At 31.3% G+C, this 19,195-nt stretch overlaps 2 protein-coding genes across 2 annotated transcripts; one reads left to right on the top strand and one right to left on the bottom strand.

The window, feature by feature from the left end:
* Positions 1 to 10,457: 10,457 nt before the first annotated feature.
* Positions 10,458 to 16,850, bottom strand: LOTGIDRAFT_206752 (hypothetical protein). The gene is made up of 15 exons (XM_009060962.1): positions 16,722 to 16,850; positions 15,935 to 16,502; positions 15,518 to 15,745; positions 15,326 to 15,369; positions 14,704 to 14,810; positions 14,512 to 14,608; positions 14,303 to 14,337; positions 13,954 to 14,046; positions 13,306 to 13,476; positions 12,708 to 12,969; positions 12,373 to 12,488; positions 11,942 to 12,049; positions 11,573 to 11,675; positions 10,873 to 10,978; positions 10,458 to 10,665 (listed from the first exon to the last, which is right to left on the bottom strand). Exons 2-15 carry the CDS (start codon positions 16,437 to 16,439, stop codon positions 10,586 to 10,588), a joined length of 2,055 nt encoding a protein of 684 aa, XP_009059210.1. The 5' UTR covers positions 16,440 to 16,502; positions 16,722 to 16,850; the 3' UTR covers positions 10,458 to 10,585.
* A 231-nt stretch (positions 16,851 to 17,081) lies between these two features.
* LOTGIDRAFT_192266 (hypothetical protein) lies at positions 17,082 to 18,845 on the top strand. Its single transcript, XM_009060961.1, has 4 exons — positions 17,082 to 17,169; positions 17,539 to 17,626; positions 17,887 to 18,012; positions 18,165 to 18,845. Exons 2-4 carry the CDS (start codon positions 17,539 to 17,541, stop codon positions 18,476 to 18,478), a joined length of 528 nt encoding a protein of 175 aa, XP_009059209.1. The 5' UTR covers positions 17,082 to 17,169; the 3' UTR covers positions 18,479 to 18,845.
* Positions 18,846 to 19,195: the final 350 nt, after the last annotated feature.

Genomic DNA, 19,195 nt, shown 5'->3' with positions numbered 1-19,195 from the left:
TCATACCTTGACGACTCGTTCACCAACTGTCATGCTTCGCTGCATCTTCAACCTTTGAACATTACCGATAATAGCCGATATATTTTCTATATTTATGTTCGTCTGTTAAAATATTGAATATAGGCTATAACCAGTTGATATTTAAGCCCCGCTATACCTATAATACCAGTTCATTATCAATTAATTGGAGAAAGAACAGTTAGTACGTCAGAAGGCTCTAATACAGGTGTCTTTTGTTATGAAATCAATATGAAATAAATTGGTCCTACTGTTAATTAGTCGGAATTCGTATATCGGTTGATGTATGGAATAACTCAAACCTAAAACTTTCTTCGTGTTGGTTTAATGCACGACTTAAGATGGTCATGTGAATTAATAAATTACGAATCTTACTGTTATTTTAGTTGAAAAGTCATATGAATAAATCTCACGATTCGTCTACAATCGGATGATATCCATGGAAGTTATCCGAACCGCAAAATATAGTCCTTCGTCTGTTATAACACAGTCTCAAGCTAAACGTAGCCTACTTAGGGCTTACTGTGTCCAGAATAAGCCACCTTTCCAGTATCACGATAGTTTGTAAATTCAGCTATTTAATTGGATTGTACGCTAGCAAAGATAGCCAATCATAACCACGACTCCATATGTAGTCAAATTTTTCTGGCTGTCGAAGGCATTTCAATAGTAAAGAATAGCTTTTATTCTATATATTTTCCTAGATTTGGAATATGCAACAATTGACGCTTCAAGTTAGAGAGCTAGTATAAGTATAATGAAAATTTTCTGTGGTCAAAATGGTATAGACCTTGGTAATGTTTTGTGATATAACATATTTTAGGCTGTGAAAAAGCGAAAAGTCAGTTCTATTCAAGTTGACAAGAATATATCAAGCACGGATTGGCGTCGGCACAGGTAAAATATGTAACGGATGATTTGAGTTTTATTCTGCACCTTTTTAGTGCTTCATTGTTGGATGTCTGTATGGTCATCTCCTGAATCCAGAATGCCACTATAGCTTTCGAATCAGTAGAAATTTTCAGTGACTCAACAACTATAGAGACTGGTTGAACCAAGTCCACGGACGCCCACCCCTAGAAAAATGAGGATCTGTTAAAGGGACAGATAGCCGCAATTGATCTGTTTTTTTTTTGTGAAGAATGCGAGTATGCAACGCGTTTTGTTTGGGTTTCGCCAACATATTGTAGGCTATGTCGCATTTTCGTACAAGAGATTAGGTATATTATCGATGCATGACAGAACGTCTGTAAGTTTGAAAATTTTACCGTTTTCTTGCTTTCGAAATGTATTCGCAGGTAAGCTGAGCTAATCAATGGTAGTGATCACAAACCCGACCTTGAGATATGTAGAAAAGCCATTTATTATAGAAATGGAAAGTTTGAGGTATTTTTGAAGGGATTATGCTATTTTGGCCTGTTTTTAGCACTCCCGAAGACTATTTACGAATATTCTCAACCCAAATCAACCCCCGAAAATGGCAAGTCTGTCCCTTTTAAAACAAAATCCCGACGGAGGGACCCCAACCCACTTATCTAATAAAATGAACTAGTAACTTTGATAGGCTGGTTGGCTATTGGTGGTAGGTCTATTTCATTAAGGCAAGGGTAGCCTACGAGTACAAATTACCGTGTTACAACTAGCCCGGTCTCCCATGCGAGTGCTACGGCGGACCAAACAAATCAATGTGCGAATGTGTTATTGATTCCCGTTATAAAGAAAATGTTTGATCTAAAGGGGGGAGGGGGCTTTAGATCTAATAATTTGACTCATGACATTCAGCTCATCTAAATTTTTCAGGGAGGGGTTGGTGAATGGCAAACATTTCTTAGGGAGCTACAGGTCTGTCGTCAGTGGTTTCTGTAACAACTACTGAGTCTTCTGTTGCTTCTCTCAACGCGGACCATTTTTGTTTCTTGATTTGCATTGAGGAAAGTTTAACACGTGGACCTTTATAATGAATCATTTGAAAAGTTTTGACCCCCAGTCTGTTGGATGTGGACAATTCTAATATAAGATAAGGGCCCATAATCCAGGCTCAAGATAATTCTCGCCATCTTGCTTGACGAGACGTTGTTGGGCGCTTAGCCTTGAATTTGACATTGAGCCTTTTGAACTACCCTACTCACTCATTGTAACTTGAAGACAGATAATCAACACAATCACAAACGTTAGCACTTTTATATCTTAAATGTAGACTATGTGGCCTACATGTATTTCGGAGGATTAATATTTCTGATATCAACGGTCACCTTGAAACCAATTGCACGCACGTAGCGTAGACCCCAAATGCATTGGCGGCATAACTGGGGATACAGGGGCGTAAAATATCAATTTACACGCTTTTACCCGTTTTTCAAAAATTTGGGTTTCCTCTTCTCTCTTGGCCAAAAAATATCATTGGTTGAAGGCAAGAAATACACATAAATTTCATTTATTAAATTTTCATCAAAATACATCTGAAATAGAACTGGAACAAAAATTTCTGACATTGAAACTAAATTTCATTTAACAGCATGTATACCTATTTTGTCCACTATAAATGGGAAGACCATTTGAGGTATGTGAGGAGCAAATACAACTTCAAACTTTCTCACACTTCCTTCCACACTTGTGTTTACTATTTCATTGTTCTCTAGTTGTATATGATGGCTGGTTTTAGCTAACATAAACCTTGCTGTTAGTTGATTAGACCAGGTTAAACCAAGAGCTGGTAGAAGTTTTCTCGTTGATGACCGGTCAAAGGAATCAGTTACCTGTAATAAGAGATTACTGATGAGTTATTGACAGTAATGGTGTGATGTTAGTTTTCTCTAATGATTTACAATCACGATATCTGCTAGTAATAATAATAATAATACTTCTATTATATTTATTCTAAATCACTTTTTACTTTTCATTCACGCATCTTAGTTTGAATACACTTTAATTCAGTCATACACATTTTAATAAATGTTAACTTAAGGAAGCAGTTGTAGCATTTCCAGGAGTTGATTTGGACCTTGAATATGTGTAAAGTCTTCAGAGCTACTGTACAAATAATTACATAATTTCTTCAAATAGATCTCAAACAAGAAATTAATTTTTTATTTAGCTCCGTTATTACTGATTAGTTTAGCATAACAATTCACGTTTCTAAGACCAGGGCATGATTTGCTCCAGGAAATGCTACATCTGTCCCTTTAAAAGAGACGGTAAACTACTTTTGAACCTTTTTATTACCAATTATTTTTTGTCAAATTCTGGATTTAAATGTATTGAGCTGCATGGAACTAAGCTTCTTTATATATTTAATTATTCAAAGATTGATTGTAACTACATAGTCATCCAAATATCTTATAGTATTTGATTTCAGGTGCCCCAAAACCCTTTCTAACCTTAAAGTCAACAAAATCAAAACAAAAATCAAAGAGCTAAACTTCTCTTACATTAGTTATTTTGTGTACGAGTTGTTAATGAGTAATTGATGGAATAGGACTAAACTGAAAGTATAGTTCAGAGATATATAGGTAGAAATCATAAACAATATTGAAGAGAAACGTATTGTCTTTGTCTACTACTATCATAGAGTATGTATGTATCAGTGAGTTGGACAAATAATGAATAATGCATGAATTATCAAGTATAAAATCAACATTCCAATAATAACTAAACAGCTGAGTATTATTAATAATACTAATATAACCTATTTAACTAGAAATATTAGTAATCTATTAAATAGATTATATTAAATCAACATTACTTGTCATAAAACTTATCATTTTCTACCTCTATTTATTAAATCATGCAATTTTATTGTTTCAAAATAATTCATTTTTATTTCAATAGACACACTTTACAATTAAAAAAATATTGCAATTCAGAAAACAATAATAACAATGAATTGCATTACATGTTGAAATGAAATAATAATCTATTCACGTTCTCATTGTTTCCAGCTTTTAGAATTGAAAGAACCTTTCTCTTCTGCATAAACCAAATAAAAAGCAAGACAAAAAAGAAAATATTGTACTTATTTTATTGTAAATAGCAAACAAATCTATGAGCAAAAGGTCAATTTATAATTTAAAAATCCGGATTGGAATTAGTTGTATTAGATATAAAACATAGATATAGAGAAGACAGTCATTATTATACTATAAAACATATTTACACAAAGATCTTGTTATTCAATAAGTTATACAATCAATATATTTCTTTATCAAGAAGAATACAATAGTAGAATGATTATTTTGGACTAGGATTAGATCTGTAGATAGAGGGAAACAGGTGTTTGAAATATAATACTCTAGAAGTTTAATATTACAACTAACAATATTTTATTATATACATAGAACTGTGTATTGTATACAACTCAATACCTACCACTATAATTGTATTTAAATTCAACTTTATTTTTATTTCATATTCAATATGGTCACGCTGCTTTTGTGTGCTTCGAGTGAGTAATTTAACAACAGACCAGTTCAATAATTAATATCTTGTCTGGTTGACAAGTTGGTTGAAAAATTTATAAATTTCTAGACAATTTCTGTTAAGTTGTTCAATTTGAAACAAATAACGCATATCTCTTTCAAATGAACATAGGGTAGCAAATGTTATATCTAAAATGGCATATAAAAGCATAAAGTAATACCAAATATTTCACTCACCTGATTGACACAAACAATAGGTATATTAAATTGTTGACTAAAACTATGCAATTTAGCACCAAAACTACTCAAATGTTTAGCTCTCTGAATCATTTCATGGCTTTCATATTCACATCTAAATAATGCTCCAACTGAGTCGACTATCACTAACTGTATCAAACCAAGAGCTAGTAACTTAGGTAACTTCTTATAAATACATATATTCAACCCCTCCTGTAATAATTACCATTATGAAGATTTTATTGATAAAAAAATTATGAAATTATTAGGAACACATTACGAGTTCACATGATCATTCTATTAGAGCATAATGAATCAAGAGGAGTACAATAAATCAAAAGCATAGCCCAACAAATACAGTTGTACGGATGTGATATTTCCATGAGAAGGGCCAGACATCTAATGTCTCATCTTATGGGAGTTCAGTATATCACTTCTCAGCTATCGAGCTAAATGAATCAATCTGCATCAGATTTGTCTTGTATCAACAGGTTAACCAAATTTCAAATAATAGTTGACCAGAGATATTGATGTTAAAATAGTTGTTAAATATAAATAATTGGGGGATTATTATCAACTATAAATGCCAGATTGATTACACTGTTACAGAAATAGATTGGTGTCTGGTAATATAAATCATTAAAACAAACAGATTAGACTGGGTATCTTTATCAGCTGTGAAATGCAAATGGTTGAAATGTGGTGATCATCTCATCATGCACATTAAGTCAGAATAGAGAACTTCTGTTTAATATCTAAAGGAATAAAAAAAATTTCATCTTTCACTAATCTAATTAATAATAAATTACAAATTCGCACTTTTTCTGTTTTTTGATATTTTTCAACTTCATTGTAATCTAACAAGTTTGTTTTCCTCCACAGTCCTGTTCTAATGATTTTATTTCAATCCAAGAAGAGGTCATGCAGAACCTGTTTATTGATAACATAGAAGAAATATGGAATAACGTAATCCACTCCAGCATGAGCTTCACTAAAATTATTATTGAACATAAACCGATTTTCAAAAGGGAAATACTCTATAAATACAATATTCAGAAAAGTGCCTGCAAGTAAATAAACCTTTTCTAACCTAATATTATTTTTCAAAGAGTTCCAAGAACAAAAGACATAGAAAAATGAATACTTACGAAATCAGCAACATGTTCAATAAATATATTATCAGTAAAGTTAACAGGTTCATCCAGTATTGAAGAGTATTTCTCTTTAAAACAATTCATTATTTGTTGTAATCTTTTATTAGGAAAAACATCTTCTGTACAAATATATACAGCACCTGTTAGACAACAATAATAAAAGATATTTTTTCATCAGTTATAATAACAGAATAAAAATAACCTTTATTAATTTACAATTCATTAATTCCTTAAACAAACAGCTTTGAGTTTCTTAATTAATAACTTGTGCTAATCAAGCAGACCATGTTTACTCTTTTCAAAACATCAGATGTTACTTCTCTTTGGAGGAGTCCAATACTCTTTTACTTTTACTCCCGGTTTTGCTATTCTTTGGATGAGATTTTTGATTGACGGAATTGTCTTGCTTGTATGGATGTTTATTACTATGTCATTCAAATATTTAGAAGTACACTACCAATTTTCAGCGCGAAGGCTTTCATTGGCCATCTTTAATCTTAAAGAAAACAAGTCCATAGCCTCAAACAATCTGACATCTCTAGTTCAATTAGCGATGGTTATCTTTTTCAATCTTTCATTAGAAAAAAAAATTATCAGATGGTGCAGCTAATGCTTTAAAAGAATCAGTTTTGAATTCACATATCCTTAGCTGCTAACAGTCATAGACTTTATATGTTGCAATTGAAGATGAACAAGATTTTAAAGGTTTTAGATCATCTAAAAACAATAGAGCTACTATTGATTCTTATCAATGTACTAGAACTATTTGGTATGCCAGAAAAGTGGATATAACTACAGACAATCAATAATTAGTCATTCAGCTAATCACTGTTAGTAATTCAAGGCACAACTGATGAGTCTATCCCATTGTTGCCAAATCTCAAAACAAGCTATCCTTATAAAGTTTTTAAAAAAAATTAAAAACCTCTATGAGATGTGAAATTATTATTTAGAGGACACAATGCCTGTAATCAGGGTAGTTTAACCTAGATAGGTGATAGGAATGACAACAACTGGTTAATATTGTCTGTAAAATATGACATATTGATTGGTAATATATAGTCAACATTACACACATTATTATGATATATGAATAACACTGATATTAATATACCTTAAACTAGGTCAATTATTAATGATTACATTTACTAATTGATTACAGCTAACTTGTCACATTCTTCAAAATAATACAGTAAATATAGAAATATTTATATTAATATATGTTTATTAAAATATCATTAAATTTTGTTTTCTCTTATTATGTTACAGAAGACCTAACCATTTACTCTCAGAAAACAAATATCTTTGAAATAGTGTTTCAAAGTCACACTTCATATACAACATGTCAGGCATGGTAACATATGTCAACATATGCTCATTTGTTCTTCTGTTTATATTTTGAAATAACACTTTTCAAAGTATATGAACCTCAGATTGAGTTTGATGTTGAGTTCATCAGAGTGATTTTTCAATGCAAATACGATAAATATGTATATATGCAACTAAACAGAGAGTCACAATGAAACTGCTAAAACCTCTGTTCATTTCAACTAAGTTCTCATTTTACCAACAACATGTTGTAATCTGCAAATTCTTTAATTAATTAGCCAAAAAAATTAACGCTGATTTGGAAGACAGATATAATGCTCAAATTTAGTACTTTGTTTTAAATCCACCAATCCAAGTTGTAAAATTACCTCCATTTAATCCACCATATTGAACAGGTAGTTGAACAGATAAACACAACTGTAAACAAATCTGTGTTTTACCACTGGCACTTTCACCAGATATTTCTGTTATACCTCTAGATAATATACCACCTACAAATATATGCATCTGTTTCTTTTTTATTTGGGCAAGTTAATATTTCATTTAATTCCATATGAAATGGGACAAAATGAAGATTAAAGGAAGAATAAAAACTACTCAGTCAATGTTTTCTATCCTAGACCTGAACATTTGGGCGAGCCACACCTTTCTGTCTCGAAATCTAAGAAACTTGCCACAAAAAATTCATTTTTTAAAGAACTTTCATTTAAATCCATACAAAATGATGATCCATCCAACCATCAAATACAGATTATTGTTTTAGTGGAATAAAAAACTTTGAATATACTTTTACTCTACCTCTAAGAAACTCATCAAAGACTGGACATCCTAATGATAATTTCTTTAATTTCAAATTATCACTACAATTGCCCTGCAGTAAATCTAAAGCTGAAATATTAATGAATAAAATGATGGTGATATTCATTATTCTTCATTAGATTAATAAAACTTTTTTTACTATTGACGGCACAGAAAATATTCTTTTGGCTTCATATATTTTTGATATGTTGGTCCATTCCACCAAAAGTTCCCCATAGTTATCAAATATCAAATATGCTCAAATCTAACATATTCCTTGATATCTTGTTGTCTCTGAATAGAGTTTAAATGATATAATCACTTAATTTTTTTTTTTCCAGCTGATTGAGGCCAATTTCAGCCACAAAAAATTCAGATTTTATTCCTAAATTTGCATGGATTTCTGAAATTTCGCATTATATGGTCAACTAAGTCACTTGACTATTTTGCCATTTTGGGGGAGTTGATTTTAGTCTTGAATATATGTAAACAGTCTCCAGAAGTACTAGAAATGTACAAAAATTCCTTTAAAATACTTCAAACTACTAATTTTACTCACTATTTCTATGTCTTTTCTATATATCACAGAGTATCTTAAATTGACGAGTTGTCATTTTAACATTCAATAGCAAATAATTCTGGACACACAGATTTGAAAGCTCAAATGTCGATTGTGAGATGTAAACACTATTACTGATTAGCTCAGATAAAAAATTCCAGTTTCTGAGACTAAAGTATGATTGGTCAAAACAATTGGCCTACCTGTCCCTTTAAATGCATATGAAAATTATTTACAAATGATATTTTTTTTAAAATTAATCTGATACCTTTAATCAATGTCAACTTTAAAGGGATTTTCTAAACCTTTTAAATTACAACATTCCAGTTTTCAGTCAAACATCTGTTGCTCATGCAATTCCACTAAAATCAAGCATTTTATTAGGACCTTTGTGATAGTGACGCATAGTTTAAGTGGAATTGCAAGAATCACAGATGTTGGATTGAAAATTGGGTCGGTGAAAATCGATGCTATCAGTGTGCCCTTTACTCCAATTACTCCTTTAATGAGGTAGTGAATCATGCATGTGTTATATACTGATGAAGTTATTTACCTGTACAAGGAGAAGGTTTGGGTATTATTTCAGCTACTGCCTGTTTTAAAGCATACACATCACTAGGTGATAATTTACAAGTTCTTTCTATGTCAGGTCCAGATAAACTTAATATATTCTCAAAATTTTTTAAATTGGCTGTAAGAGATTTTTTCAATTATGCACTTTTACAAGTAAGGTAAAGCAGGGAGACTTTAACAGATTATTTAAAAAATACTTGAGAATGTAGCCTTGGTTTGGCATCCATAATTTTAATACCAATAGGTTTTAAATAACCCAGTGAGAGAACAATTTGTTATGACATACTCATTTCGTCCACATTTCTCCATGTAAAGGAGTTGCAGCCGCCAAATGCGTTGTCAATAAATCTTTCGAAAGAATAACTAAATGCTGTGACTTTCAGATCTTTAAACAGTATTTTATAGAATATTTCAGTTTTTACTAATTTCTGCACCTATAATACAATGAGTTAAATTTTTACAACAATTGTCTAGCCAAAATGTGAACCGAAAGTCAATTTGAGTTCCAAGTTGGGGTATGTTTGACTTTGCTAACTTTTGACAAAGTTATGCATGATGAAATACCTGTACCATTTTGATCTACTTAATACTGTCACAGGAATTCTAAAGTACTGGTACCAATATTTAAAGTTTAATATTTTTTAGCTTCGTTTTAATCAGCCAAAGCTTATCCGACCCTCACTTCAGTCTGTATTTGCCATGTGAATATTATATGACAATGTTCTTAGACATTTAAATGGTTATTGATGAGAGGTTTAGAATCAATCAATGAATGTTTATTCAAAATAAATAACCTATGGATTAAAAATCACAAACCCGGTTATGTTTCAGGTGAAGCAACATTTTTTGTAGACCAATTTTATGTGAAACAGAAAATACGTTACTTTATGTGACTGAATAGGGAACATTTTTCAATAATATTTTCTTAGATACTGCTCATATAGCCTTAATTTGGTTTAGTTAAAACATTTAGTATTTACATTTCTTGACAGCTACCAGGATCCTGGGATTTATATCCAGGTCATCAAAGTTATTTGCTGACATTGCATGACAACAAAAGTTCTTAAGAGACTATCTATCAAAACTAATATTTTTAGGAAAAGTTATCGTTTTTAATCAACATTTCAACTCCCGCCATTTGCCTTCATATTCTGTTATCCAGCATTTTTTCTTCTGTGTAGAATAACTAGCGTCTTGACAATCAAGCGTAATGTCAAAGTGCATAGAGTTAATATTATCTCTAAGTCAAAGCGATTAAAGGGGAATAACTATATTAGACATATAGACTACAGTAATTTCTTCTTTACCGACAATCAACCACCTGTGTAATTTTCCTTTCTGTGTAATTTTCTAATCTATGTAGAAAGACATTTGAAGTGTTTGGATTTTATTAAAGTAAAGAATATATTCATTAAAATTGATTAGAATCTTGATTATCAAATGTCTTCATTAGAATTCATTGCACTACAAAAGTAAACCATGCTGTTTTTTTCAAAAAGTTACTATTTCATTGGTGGACAATATTTATTGCCTTTTGTATCTGGTAAGTGAACACAGGGTACATCCCACATCCATGGTCGGTCTGAAAAATAAAGACCAACATCTTAAAACAAATATCTTTAAAGAAAAGTATTCAGAGCAAATCATTCATAGATTTTTTATATGAATTAAAAATGTAAAATAAAACAAGTGGTTGTCTAGCAAGAAGCGACCACTTCCAACTCCGTTTGACAATTCTGTGGTATCTACTACCTCACCTAATGATTCATAGAAAGGCCACTGATCTTACCTCCTTTATTATATGTAGATGGTGGTAGATCATAGGGTAGGGGAAATATAGATGATGATGGGAATGTATTAATATCAGATGATACAGGGAAAGTTTCTTCACCAGTCTAAAATATGAACGAAATAGAGCTTTATCTACTTGTTACTTTTATGTTCCTGAATTTAAGTTCCTTATGACAAAGGACAATTAATTTTTTGTGCATAGTTTCGAAAAAATATCTATGCTGGGATCCAACCAGCAAGTTTCAAAATCTCTTTTTTTTTTAGATTTATTCAGTTCAGATCACTATTGATTTCTCATTTTTAATGAAGTGAAGTGAAAAGTAGGTGCACTAGCATCAAAACGGACTGAATATGATAAAAATATGTAATATAAAAGTAAGTCTAGATGAGAAATTAAACTGGTTGAGGCTCTCTCACTTAAACATATAACAGTTGGTAAGGTGAGTATGACCATGATGAAAGCGAAACAAAACAACTTAATTTCTCCTGTTAGAACAATAGGAGTTTGGCCAATCTCCTAAGAGAGGCTTAATGGGATAAAGTTTGTTTGTGTCTTCAGCAACCTATCTTTGCTGCCAACGTTGATGGATAGAAAACCTAATAACAGACTTAAAGTGAATTCAGGAGACAAAGATGGTGAAATATATTGGAATGAATAATGCATCTAATAATGTTTCTATCTCTATTAAAACACATACTAAAAATTGAGGAAGAAATAAAACTCCAATCTCATATGATCGTATCATCAGTTGACTTCCATTCTTTTCTAAGACTCCCCAGGCAGCTTTTGATAAATTCGCACTGAAACAACGAATTAAAAGAATAATTTCACAACTGATGTTTAATAAAGTGATAGTGTCTTTTGTTGTTTCTCATGTTTTGCAAGAAACTAGTAAGTACCTTTAAAAATGTTAGTTGCTTTAACAAATACATTGTATTTGAAAATCAACTCAACATTTCTAAATATCTTTTAAGATATATCTATGAAAGAGTATGAATGTACATAAAGAATCAAACTAAAAAATGATTTTATAGTTAAATGACATTAGCTTAAATAATCATTATACCTTGTAACTAGAAACCATGCTGCTTTTTTAAATTGAGGATCTGGACGTAGATAAGTTTTAATATGTGGACAAGCTTGACTTCTACCTCTTCCGTCTGATTTCCACTGTCTATAAAACATGACATATTGGTTATCAAATCTTGTATCCATTTTAAATCAAAATCATAACATATTAAGATTAATATAAAAGTGTCACACAACACTGTTTTTCGGTATGTAATACAGGTCCATAAAAACGATATGTAGCACAGGTCAATAACTATGTAAATTAGGCTTTGGAGTTGACAGTAAGGGGTATGAGATTTATAAAACATTGAGACTTATTCCATGCTGAAAAAAAAAGAGACAAGTATGGTTTTAGTTTTCATTGCAGTTTACTGATGCTTAGAATAACGACTACTTATTATGTAGGTTGATGAGAAACAGTATTACCTGAAAAATTGATGAATATATTTTTGTTTTCTGGCTGTTTCTATACTATAAGGTACGGAATTACCAGCCCCGTAACCTTCTAGACTCATCCTAATATTCTCTACTGACGGAAATACCTACAAAATATACAGCATAAATTCACAAATTTTAGTAATCTTCAAAGCTGACCTGACATGCTGCACCTCCTAAATGGGATTCTCCAAAATTAAAATACATTTTCATTAATTATGAAATTATTTAGCCACAAACTCTAATAAATCTATCATATTCATCAACTTTGAAGTCAAAAAAACTATGTAACTTGATGATGAATATGCAAAATGAAACCAACTCACCAACTGTAATTTACTACAATAATCATATGGTGCCATTATTCCTTTTGATGCTGACAGTGATTTGACCAATTCACTAGAAACCCAGGATTCTACAGTAGGACCTAATGATCCAATACTTGAAAACTGACCAATAATAGGCCAATCTTTGACCACTTTACTGTCTGGACCATGTTTGTGTAATATCTTACGTAACTTTAAATGCCCCCAAATATCCTTCACTCTATCTGTATGTCTTCCTGGTACAGAACCTATTATAAACACTCTGAAATTAACCACAAACAGAATATCTATATCTTGTGTATTTGGAACAAGACAATATGAATATAATATCTATTTATATTGGACAAATCAGGGTACTACAGAGTAATACAATGATATACATGAAGATCTTGTATGGTTGATATATCATTGTTAAAAGTTAAATATTCCATAGTTATTAACTATCTATATGAAGTCCAGCCATAAGATCATGATAAATTGAGCAGCCTGTGAAGCCGCAATTGCCTGGTTCAGACTGCCGTAGAACTGCCGCCCAAAATATATTTGTGGGCATATAAAAATTTAGTTTGTTGCCGCTACATTCATTTATTTCACTTACTTGGCAGACGACATATCATGGGCTTTTAAATGTTTTTCCCATATTTTTAACTTGGCATGTCTATAAGCTGTTATGTATTGACATAAATCTTTTTTAAAATTTGTAGAAGAATCTCCAATATCTAGACCACCTTCATCTGGTAATTTGGGGAACACTGGACTTATCCATACACTATACAATAAAAAATTGGTGATGTTAAGCTGATCTCAGTTTGCAACTGGGTTTGTTAACTAAGTATCTTTTCAGATAAGTCAACACCCAATAAAAATATTCTACATGTGGAATTTTATATTGGGAAATACATGTAAATGACAAACACGTCAATATATCTTAGGCCTAACTCTGTATACATGGCCATGAACAGACATGCTGTAATGTCTAGGAAGTTTTACACAGTCGCTGAATGATGATTCAGTCTGAATCAGGTAGTCACTGAATCAAACCCTGACCTAAATCTCTGATTTTGTTTTTTGATATTACCAGTTAGAGATCTTGGCAGTGTATATATGCGTATGGTATTTTTAATTCAACATTTCAACTGGCATAATGGAGCAAAATATGTGCCACTCACATATCAGTACAGTCCAAGATTTTCTGAAAGAGAGGTCTTCTTCAGGAATAGTATGTATAATTAATTGTTTTACAAACCCTTGTGTTTTCTGATGCCAGTCACCTTTGATACCATTAGCTGTTGTTATAACAACTCTTAAACCATTGTCATATAATAATAACATCATCTTTCTGTAAGTAACATGATTATAAATTCAAAGGTACACGGTTTGACTGTTTGGTATCAAAAGATTCTTCATACCATGGTAATTAAAGCTGACAGAACCATACTATGTTTTGTTTACATGACCTTCTCCCCTTCTTCTTTTTTGTTCTACCTTAAAATAGCACCAGTCTCATTTCAAACGCCCACAAAACAAAAAAGTTAGTGGGCTTAGTTCAATACTGGTTGTTAAGACTATGTCAAAACCCGTACAATGATACTTACGTATGATGAGTTCCATACATGATCTCTAGTTTTGCCTGAAAACAAGAGAAATCAATGTACAGTTCGCAACACAACTTTAAAAATGCCAAAAAAATCAATTTCATCTGAATGTCTTCTTCAGATTATAGTGAAATCTAATAATTATTTTCATTAGTTTTTTTTTCTTGTATTTGTCTTTCTCAATGACTGTCTATCTACAGATTACCAACCTGACAAAGTGATACATTGGAATATCTTGAAGCATCCCTTTGTAGATCAGCTAAACTACCTCTCTGTTCACCATGCACAATTAATAATGGTTTATTTCTAAAAAAAAAAAATCTATAGTAAGTGAATATATCAAATGTAGAAATGAGATCAATTTGACAAAATAATATGATATGAAATAACATTAATAAAACTTGGTTATTGGTACTCTAGGAGAACTATAAAGAGCAAAAAGTAAAACTTGCCTAAAGGGTTTAGGATATTGTTGTATAAGCCAGTCTATATCAAACATATAATTAAACTGAAAATATAGAAGTTTCGAATCAATTCATCAATTAACTATTCTATTGCTATAATTTTAAATTCTAAATCCTGGATCTTATTCTCTAAAACTCAACTGAATATAATTCAAGTAGAATAGATTTATAGTTTGTTTTATTCTCCATCAGATTACAGATCTTAGTTAAATTTTGGAGAATAAGGTCCCGGCTTTTGTGAAATAAAATGAAATCAATTGAGTTTTACATCACCATGCGGGCTAATGAAGACGGTCTATGCCATGCAGGTTGCAATGAGGGAAATTTTGCCAGGACATCGGCATTAACCTGCTCTATCGAGGAATTTTTTAACATGTACAGTTTGTAGCACACTGGGTCTCCCGTTTATTGTTTCATCCGAACGACTAGATGCTTTTTCCATGAAGGTTTATCCCTGAACCTTCAGGTCAGCAATCAAGCGTCTTACTCACTGAGCCACTGCGGCTCCCACAGCTGCTTTTGTGCTATTGAAACTAGGATACAAGAAATGTGTTTATACCTGGCATGATTCTACCAAATTCCCCATTGATTCTGACAGAATATCTGAATTAAAAAATCAAAATAAATTTTACTATGTATTTATTAAATACAATCTTCAAATGAAATAAAGTTGTTAAATTCAAAAAACTAACTTTTCAATCCAGGCCAGTGGTCTTATTAGGATTTCCACCTCAAATGACTAATTACTCACCCTGTATATGAACAGCACCAACATTATTATATTTATCCTCTATACCAGTAACTTTAGTTAAATAAAAACTATAAGGCTGGTTTGATTTAAGGAAATCAATATCACAGACATTTCTACTATTAGAACTCTTTAACCTGGATGTGGAAGGAGAGTGGTCAGTTTTCTGTCTCTTATAATGTGACCCATTCCCTATATCTTCCCCTTCAAGTTTCCGTTTGGATGGAGATTCTGTAATATATAATTATAGTTTTAATCAATCAAATGAGTTATTTTGAATATAAAACTGAAGGAGCCAATCATGTAATGCTCTGTCAGTTAATTTAGGTTAACCATGCCCTATTATCAATAAGAAGAGACTATGGTGAATTCATTGTAGGAAAAATATCAGCCAGATTTGAAGCATAAACATTTTTTTACCTTTAGCAGGATGATAAAACTCTGCAATGTGAGAAGGATTTTTCCTGTAACATTTGGGGCCAAATTCACATGTTGGTTTCCAGTTACTTTTTTCTTTTTTATTAGGCACTTTTGAATTGTTAGTTGATATCCTCTTCAGATTCAATATTTTTTGTTTTAACTGTTCAGTTTCAGAATCACTATCTGATTTATGAGATGAGTGTGGAGTGGAGGACACATTTGCTTCTTGTTCATCGTCAGAAATTTCATGGATTAAAGGTTTCTTGTGTAAAGTTAAGCTATCAGGATGCTTTTGCTTTTGTTCATTTTCCCTTTGATTTGATTGTTCCTTTCGTTTTTTATTCACCCCTTCCTTCTTTGCTTTTGGATTCAAAACAGGTTTCTTTTCATCTTCAGGTTCTGAACTTTCAAACAGATCTGGAGAATTTTCATAAGGCTCAGGTTCAATTGTTGCATCAGAATCTGAATCTGAACCAGACATAGAATGGGCACCTTTTATAGACATTTCCCCCTTAATGACAAACAGCTAGCTAAGTTTCCCCTATATTGATCGATCACTAGGCTTTACCTATAATAAAGATATACAGTTACAGTTAATAAACTAAGCAGGAGTTCTTTTTCTCCAAATAAGTGTATTTTTTTTTTTCATTTTTACAACATTTTTCATATCAATCACAATACATTTGATAGTGTTTAAATTTCAGTTAAACTTGTCAGTGTTGGTCAGTAGAAATGGGGACTTATGATAATATATCTCAGTGATTAAAAATCAAAATGGTTTTATTACCTGTCTTTTGTTCTTGTTTCTTTTGTTCTTGTGTTTATCAATAACAAAAAACAGTTAAATTAAAAGAGATAAGGAGATAAAGTGAGACCTCGAGATTATTGTTTCCATATTGCCCAAACTCTACTTTCAGTTTAAAGGTCTAAAAGGGCCTGGTTAATCAAAGAAAAGCAAATTAAGATGGTTTCGTATTATCAATCGATATACAGAACAGAAATAGCCACTATTTCATTCGGGGTTAAATCTATGAAAACAAAATTAAAATCTATTAAAAATTCATATTTTCACACAAATTATATTCAAAAATAAACTTTTAAAGTTTGACGTTGAAATCCGAAACAGTGGTCAACATTAGAATGTAAACAATAATGGTTGACAAGTGCGAGAACATTTCAAAGAAATTGTTTTCTGTCTAATCATACTTTATTAATCAATGAATATCTAGAGAAGAGTGAGTGTATAATTCGGTCCTTGTCACCTGGTTGCCACATAATTTGTTAATTGTAGACTTTATTTAACAAAATAGTGATATTTATCATTTTGGTTTAGACTTAAATAATCCATCCATGTCCCAACATGTCTGTCACTGTTCTCCATTTTCAAATTTCATACAATTTTATGGTGAAACTGATAATTGTGCAGGTGAAAAACTTACTGGAGATGGAAAACCTTCTCATGAATATATATTACACTGTCATAATTGTTTCCAAGACCTGCAAATAAAAATACTGCTTCATATTTTATTTAACTATTTTGCAACCTTATATTATACCGGTAATTTATTGGAAACTTATACTTATGTGTATATGGAACATTTCAGATGGGTGAGGTACATGTAATTGGTCAAATAGTTGGTGCCTCAGGGTTTCCTGATCATAGTTTATTTTGTAAATGGGGAATACACACAGGTAGGTACATATGAGAGCTTTTTGATGTGTCTGGTATTTTGAATATTGAGATGTTAATGTTAAATATAATTGAAAATTGATAAAATGATGATTGATGATACAGAAAATTCTTTCTCCAGAACATTTTAAGGCCTCAATTCTCAATGACAATTATAAATCAAGTAAGTCAGCCTGATTGGTTGAACACCTTTTCTTCTCAATTTAAGGTAGGCTACCGTCTTGATCTGATCATTACAAAATATGATATAATTATCTTACAGGTGGTGCATGGAAAGTTTTATCAGGTTTAAGAGAAGGTCAAACACAAGTTGATAATCCACAAAATCATGAAGCTGCATTCTGGTCACATCCCATAGATATTCATTTTGCTACCAAAGGTTTACAAGGTAGGTTTTATACTCAGACGAAGAAAAATAATATTTATGTATACATCTATGAATATGGGAGGCTACTTAGAAACAATATGCTATTGAACCATTTGGATTCATGTGACTGATGTAACTGAATGAAATATTCAATTAATATGTGTATTTTTTAGGTTGGCCAAAGATTCATTTTCAAGTCTGGCATCAAGACCAATATGGAAGGAATGAGTTGTATGGCTATGGTTTTTGTCATCTTCCAACATCACCAGGAATACATGAAATGGAATGTTCTACATGGAGACCCACTGGTACTTTCTTCCAACAAGTTTCACAATTTTTCTTGGGTGGTGGTCCACAATTAAAAAATCCTGATTTAATATACAGTGGTGCTGACAGATATAAACTACATACAATAGCCATGGGAAAAGTTCATCTACGGTTAGGTTTAATTCTCAGAAACTTTGATAGATTTGGAATAGAATGTTAAAGTAGTTTTTCAGTGAATTGAAAATACTTTTCTTATATTATTCATGAAACGTGACATTGTAAGAACAATTTAGAACAATAAAATTTACAATCGAGATAGATATTTCATTAAATATGCCATAAATACAGTTTCTGATTGATCTTAATATCAGGAACTTATCTTATAAAATTTCAATATCCCAAATACCAATTTATAAAAAAATATACATGTATAAATAAACTACACACAATTTATTTTATTATAATACAGTATGAATATTTTTAATTTAATTGTTATTCTTGTAGTTCACTCAACATTTGTTATTGTATATTGTTATTATCAATGTGTATATTGTAATGATTACTACACAAAAACATTTTTTTAACGTATCGTAGTTGTTTCTAAAAAATGATGGCAGATCATATATCCTTGCATTGTTATTATTGATGCAAATCATTTGAACACACAACCTTTTCGAGTAGAGGTTGCATACGTTGAATTATCAAGCTAATGAATTCAGAAGCCCCCTCTTGTCACCACTTTTATCTCCTTTTTTATTTTAGGAGCTTTATGTGTGGAAAAATATGTCGAGATGTCTTTTCAACACATTTTCTTTATTTTTTACTCTCTAGTCATTTTTTTATATAACAACCAACATCTTGTCATATATCTTGGTGAATAACTCTCTTTAATCACTCCTGATAGTAGAATCTGATCCTCAATTTGAAACACCAGACC

The sequence above is a fragment of the Lottia gigantea genome, assembly GCF_000327385.1.
Source record: "Lottia gigantea unplaced genomic scaffold LOTGIsca_45, whole genome shotgun sequence".
Classification (NCBI taxonomy): domain Eukaryota; kingdom Metazoa; phylum Mollusca; class Gastropoda; family Lottiidae; genus Lottia; species Lottia gigantea.
Note: the sequence above shows the minus strand (reverse complement) of the source record. Positions and strands in the feature narration are given on the sequence as shown.